This window comes from Austrofundulus limnaeus, unplaced genomic scaffold (genome assembly GCF_001266775.1).
Source record: "Austrofundulus limnaeus strain Quisiro unplaced genomic scaffold, Austrofundulus_limnaeus-1.0 Scaffold1158, whole genome shotgun sequence".
Taxonomy (NCBI): domain Eukaryota; kingdom Metazoa; phylum Chordata; class Actinopteri; order Cyprinodontiformes; family Rivulidae; genus Austrofundulus; species Austrofundulus limnaeus.
The window spans coordinates 22701-29583 of record NW_013953560.1 but is presented as its reverse complement, the minus strand read 5'-3'; the positions used below and the strand labels follow the sequence as shown (position 1 = coordinate 29583).

The 6883-nt window shown below is 37.9% G+C and overlaps 1 protein-coding gene across 2 annotated transcripts in view; it reads left to right on the top strand.

The window, feature by feature from the left end:
- serinc5 (serine incorporator 5) overlaps positions 1 to 6883 on the top strand; it is an 18859-nt gene that overhangs the window by 2683 nt on the left and 9293 nt on the right. For both annotated transcript variants that reach the window (XM_014031000.1, XM_014031001.1), the window contains exon 2: positions 5201 to 5368. In XM_014031000.1, the coding sequence (XP_013886454.1) occupies positions 5201 to 5368 (168 nt within the window). The remainder of the gene's footprint in view (positions 1 to 5200; positions 5369 to 6883) is intronic.

The following is a 6883-nucleotide window of genomic DNA, read 5'->3' as shown; positions in this document are numbered from 1 at the left end:
GATTAATCGATTAATCATGACAGCCCTAGTTGTATACTTGGTGCTGGATTGAACTAGCTAAAATAATAGGTCACTCCTTTTTTCCTTTTTTTTTACCCTCAAAACAGCTAGGGGGGAAGCTGAGCACTGGAAAACGAGTGGAAAACATGTAAAGGCCAACTGAGGAGAACAAAGAAAGGTGAAGAGGAAAAAAAGGAGTGTGTGGAGTGAGAGTTATAATAAGCCTCTGTGTAGCAGGACTGAAGCTTGAGAGTGTGAACCAACTTGAAGCTCAGTGAGGATAAAAACAGGGCTTGTTGTGAAATTCTGCTTCAACTCGACTCCACATCAGAGAGTGGCATGTCAGCCGTGACATYGTGCTCTCTGTGCTGTCTGGGGTTTAAAATGCAGACACGCCAACCACCTGTCATTACACTGGTGGGGCACGCTGGCAGCGAGGGAGGGGGGCGGATGGCCTATCAAGTGGGCAGGGTCAGCGTGGGTTACTATGGGTACTTTTCCCCGTATCTGTGTGTGATGGAATTCCTAAAGACATTCCCCATCTCCCGGCCTCCCCTCCTTGTGTCACAACTCCTCCGCAGTTTGCTGTCGGGGCCCCCTAACTGTGTGCAGTCCACTGGTGAGACAACCCCGAACTAATGAAATCTAAACACCATCACAACTTAAATTGTTGCGTTTTGTGGATAATTAATCACCCTTTGAGAGAGGCATGTGGGAGCAGAAACAAAAGAGACTAATTCTGTTCTCTGCTGTGTAGCCAAATAAACCCAGTAAGTATTTGCTTATCATCAAGGTTAGACATGAAATTATTTAATCAGAAAATGTTCATGTGGCATCTAACTTCATTTTATGGTCGATCAGCCCAAACAGAAGATCTCATTAAAAAGCTCCACAGTGCTGATTTGCAACTTGTTACTAGATCTGTGCACGTTCATGTTTAAGCGATGCTGTTGCTTCAGATGATTAATCACAGTTGTGGTTTTGGAGTCACATATCCCTCAACTAGTATTAAGAGTCGTAATATTTACAAAAGCAACACATCAGCATCCATTAAAGCTGACTAAAACACTGTATATTATAGTAACACTTTTATAAATATCACTGAAGTGTTATTAGAGCTAAAGATTTATTGTCTTATCAATCAATGTGCAGCAGGTGTGTCATGAAATATTTTCAAAACATACTGTACCTTTTTTTTTCTGTAAAAATTGTGCTTCTCTCATTTGTCAAAACAACAGGTTCCAGCTTTAGAAGTGAACAAGCTTTGTGACACTGAAAGTCCAGAGTTGCAGCTAAAGTTACACGACTTAATGCTGCTTTGTAGTGCCAGACCTTTGGTTGTGAAAAGAAGAAAAGGCATTCTGTGTTTGATTCAGCGTGACAGCAGTTAAACTAGAAAAGGGTGTGGATCAAGCTGCAGAAAGTAACTCTTCTGTGTTGTATTCTGCTTGTTTTTCTCATATCTGATGAAGCCAAACGTGGCAAGGATAGAGTAGGAAAACCCATAAATCCTTGGATCCACATCTCAATCCTTTTTTTATTTAAGGTTCAGAAGTTAAATGTGTTTTTTTTTAATTCAGTTTGATTTTATAACTTGTTTTAATCACACGTTTACAAATGTCCATAAGAAGAGATTTATCTCCTCTAATGGACTTCGAAACATCACTGGTTCTAGTTTTACACAGAATCTGTAAGTAAAGCCATTAAAAAGACCCTCTGCTATAAAAGGTTAAAAACTTTGCTACAGTGAGCCAAGAAGTAAAAACATGATAATTAGGAAACACAGTTAGATTGCTTGAGGTGTGAAATTAAGCTGAGTGAGCCAGGAAACCCAACACTTAGCAAGTTGATGAAATCCATGTTCTTGTGGATTTGTTATCGTGCATCAGATGTCAGAGACACAAAACTGACTTTACTGTTGCTGAATTAAACACCAGGAAGTCTGTGAATTAAGCGGGGTGGGCCACTTAAACAAACTTAGTTTGTTCGATCCCCAGCTCATCAACAAACAGGACCAAAATCCCAAACCTTAATATGTCCAAACTGATTTAAGAGTGCTAAAAGGGTTGTGTTTGTGCTTTAAAAAAAGTGACGTTGATAGAAACATTATGCATGATTAATGTTTTTTCTTTCAATTCAATTCAATTCAAAAAATCTGTTCATTTCATTAAAAACAAAATAACTATATACAATAGAAACTAAGAAAATACACAAATCAAAAAATCTAAATAAAATGAAAGGTAGCAGAAGATTAAATCTTATAATGTCTGCCCCTTTTATCCCCATTCAAAGAAAAGAATTTACAAAACAACACTAAATAAAAATAAAGATAAAAACAACAATTCAAACAACAATTCATAAAGCTTCACATTTTGCTCTTTCATATACCTTCAGAAATCTAGCTTTTATATGTCTCTTAAATTTATACATAGATCTAGCATTTTTTGAGATCACCTCCAGACCATACCATAGTCCCATAAAATTAAAAGATTAAAGTACATCTTTCTCTCAAGCAAGTACGAAAATATGGCTTCACAAACATTTCCATCCCCTTAAGATAATAACAGCTGTCTCTTAACAAAGTTTGCCTGAATGTTGGAAGATATGTTTCTGTGAGCCTTGTACATAAACAGTAAAATATTGTAGTCAACCAAATCATAGAATTTCAAAAATTTCAATTTGCAAAATAATGTATTTAATGGATGGTTTTAATCTTTTTTTTTAGTGATAATTCTTATGGCTCTTTTCTGTAAAACAAAAATTGGATTTGTAATTGTTTTGCAAGCTTCACCCCAGACTTCAATACAGTAACTTAAATGTGGAAAAATTATTGAATTGTACAACACAAGCAGAGCTTTGTCATTGAATAACTCCCTGACTTTATACAGTTTTCCTGTTGTCTGAATGTTTCTATACTAAGTTAAACGTTTGTATGGCTACCGGTGTTGGCAGACACTGTGTTAAAAATGTTTCTGGTGCTTTCAGCAGAATGGTGTGGAGATAAGGTGGTTCCCAGCAGATAAGTGTAGTGAGGTGACTGCAGGGGGAGTTTGACCACTGAGAATGCACATAGCTGAAGGTTTGTGCTGGTTTTTCAGAGGTTTTGTTTATTTAGCTATATGGGCGATCCTCTTACCTTTCAAGTATTTTAATATGTTTTTGTCAAATTTCAGTCCTGGACTTCAGACTCCGAGTGGTTATTTCTAGGGCTGTGTATTGGCAAGAATTTGGCGATACGATACATATCATGATAGACGGGTCACGATACAATATATCCCGATATATTGGGATACTGTAAGCAAGGTGATACATTGCGATTTTTTTGTCCAAAAATTCTTTTAAATAAAAACCTCTTACTGGAAAAAAAAAAGTCTAATGTTTACTTACAATGCTAATGCTACCCTTACTCACTGGCGCTCAAGAGGTAGAGGAGCCAAGTGGCTGGCTCACTGCTGCYAACTAGTGGTCAGAGGCTGAACTACAACATAAAAATGAACGGTTGGCAAGAAGTTTGACATTGTAAACCTTAATAAAAAATCGATACAGGGCTTTAGAATATCGATACAGTATCGGGAAATGAAATATTGCGATATTTCAGTGTATCGATATTTTCTTACACCCCTAGTTTTTTCATATAATTTTCTTTATCATTTTTGCTGAAAACTACATTGGCTGCTTTGCTATAAAAATGCAGTTCATTTACATTCAGAGGCACCGTTCAGAACATGTTTACAGGATGATCCGATCACACGTGGACAGCACAAAATACACATCAGATTGAAGATACATTCAAATCCCATTGCTCATGCTATATTCTGAGTCAATCCCATAGACATCTGCTGCGTTCCAGTAGTCCTGGGAAGTGGTAATTTCCCTGTTCCCRTTGGTAGATTTAAACAGGAATACCCCTTCCAGTGGTAATATTCCACTGGWATAGTGGAAGAAATGAAACTGCYCCCAGTTTCGAATTCAAGATGGTGGCTACTCGCAGCTTTAGAAAGTTAACTCAGCAACTTTTACTATTAATTATCTTTCTTAAATTTTTGTGCATGTTTAATCACTCGCACAAGTAGTGTGTTTTCTGTTCAATGCTGTACATGTTAAAATCAATGTTTATTTGCATGACATACGTAGCAGAGCTATCTTTTTGTCATTGTTTACATTGTAGCAGTGTTGTAGCTAGGTTTGCGGCAACAATACAATCGCTTGTCGGCTAACTGGAATGCAGTTTCATATGGTTTGTTGGGGAAATGATGTCACTACCAGTTACCAGTTCCCGGAATATGATGTAAATGGAACGCAGAAATAAACTATTAGATCATATGGGAAACTGGAAGTTGAAGCCAGAGCAGCTGTATTTGTGATTTTTACAGCTACAGTTGACTGTATAACAGATTGTTTTGTTTGTTTTCATGTAAAACAACAAACAAACAACAATAAACTGAACTGAACTGAATTGAAAAGACACAGATCTGGTCAGTTAGGACCTGTTTTACACTCAGCTGTCAGGTCTGAATCAGACCAGATCCAATCTGAGTTAGCTTGCATAAGGAAAAATAAAATGTACAGTAGCTCTACAGTATATTGTAATCTTGTCCATACAGGAAACATTTAGGCCACAGGAACAGGACCTTCCTGCTGCCCTTGAGTCATATTCTTTCACAGCATTCCTGTTTTTATCTCCATGCTTTTTCTGATCTGGTGCTCTTCACTTCAGTTTAATCAGTTTATAGTCTGTCCACATTTCCCAGCAGTACAAGGAGTGAATGGCCTTGATGGGATCCACACAACCAGCTTTGTATTTTTATCTTCATAGTCTGTGTTTTCAGCTGTAAGTGGAAGTACAGTATATGAAAACACTGGGTCTAAATCCAGCACAGGCACAATTGTAGCTGCCACCACATGGTTTTACCTCTTACCACAGCAGTATGAGAGGTAGAAGGTTTACACATGGGGTGGGGTGACTTCACAAAGATCTTATTTTTCCTGTCTTTGTGTATCTACCCTAACCACTGTCTTACACCCTGACATTTTTAGTTGGTGCCTTAATTACTTGAGAGAATTATTTTTTCTTCTTCAAAACCCCATCATCAAAGTTTCCTGTTTCATCTCTTTAGCAGCTAGCATGGAAAGTTTAGCATTTTTCAGACAGGACTGATCAAGTTTCTCATGTCTTTGTCTCTTTTTTGTGCATCCCCAGCTGGCCTGTTGCTGCGGCTCAGCGGCCTGCTCGTGCTGCTGCAGCTGCTGCCCCAGGATCAAACAGTCCACGGGGACCAGGTTTATGTACGCCTTGTACTTCCTGTTGGTCACCAGCATCTGTATCATCATGATGTCCCCCACTGTGGAGGAGGAGATGAAAAAGAATGTGAGTATAATCTGCAATATAGAACATTTATTAGACACACGTAAACATATGAAGAAATAAAATATGTGGAGTTTCCTCATAGAAACTATATAAATAAATAMATTTTTCTAAAGTAACATCAACCAGAAAGAGTCTATTCTGTGCCCTTTATTTGTTTGAAACATAAAAGTTTCAAACCAGGATTTCTCTTTAAATGGAGAGTGGGTGGAGATGTTTATTCTCAGTTCTATCAGGATTTAATAAATGATAAACTCTGTGGTTACAGTACCAGTTAAAACAAGATCTTCTGAAACACTTTTCAGCCTGGAGCTGATCAGTGTGTGCAGACCGGCAGGTTGAAACATGGCTGCTGGCTTCCCATGATGCCTCAGTGCTAATGTGTCATCCAGTGATATGACGGTAAAACTTGGAAAAAAATGACTCGATTTGATGGAGTTTCCACTTGTAGAAAAGGGAACTCCCTTTCTACCACTTTACCCAGATTCAGACTTCTCATTTATGTTATTTTATAAGCTCATGTTTCTCATCTCTTTTGTTTTGATGTTTATTTTTCTTTTTTTCTTCTGTGAATCAACAAACTCTAAGCTCACATCCTGTGTTCGTTCCTGTTTATTTCAGAGAACGTTCCATTAAACTGGATTAGTGAGTTGTTCTGAGTTGGCATCTTGGTGAGACACATTAAAGGCCTCAGACGTGATGCACACCTTTGTGTTTTCGTAGTGACAAGTAGTCTGTGAGGTTATGAAGTGAAGTGTCACTTTGAGTTTATATACACTCTACTGTCAACATCAGATAGAGATGGAAGAAAGGATGGGAGAGAACATTTTCTGCCATTTATCTCACCAGCAGTAGCCGAGTTTCCTCTACTAAAAAAAACTTGTTGGTGACAATGTTTGTCTACTGATCTTTTTTTAAATTTAGTTTTCCTTTTCTTTCAGTACATTGGGCCTCATGCAAGAACATGTTTGTATTCTTATCCTAAATTTCTCTTACTTTTGTTCGTACGAAGTGTTCGTACAAACATGTCACGTCAGATTCAACAAACTCTTCTATCTKCAGGAAAAGTGTGTAAATGAGCTGCGTAAACTGATGAATGCTCAGGTGCTCGTGCACAGGGAGRGGTGATTAGCATAAWTACCACCCTAAAMACACCATATAAGGATATGTGTTTCCTGCCCGTCATACCAGGAAGTGTCCATTCATAAATGACATCGCAAAGTAAAAAAGAAGAACTTTGAGTTCAGAAATTGAAGTCCTCTCAAAGCTCTCAGAGATCCAGAAAAGAAAATCTGTCATTTTTAGCAGCGTCAGACCTGCTAAAGCCAAGGAATGAAATGACGACTGCTGTTAATGTCGTGTCTCCTGTGGGTCGTACAGTCACAGAAATAAAAATCTAAATCATATTCATCTCTCTTTAGTCCTGCTCCGGTTTTTCTTTGGTCAAAATTTTTTTAATTTAAGCCTAAAGAACTTTGTTACATAGTTTTTCATTTACTCAGAAGAGCAGTCACGCAC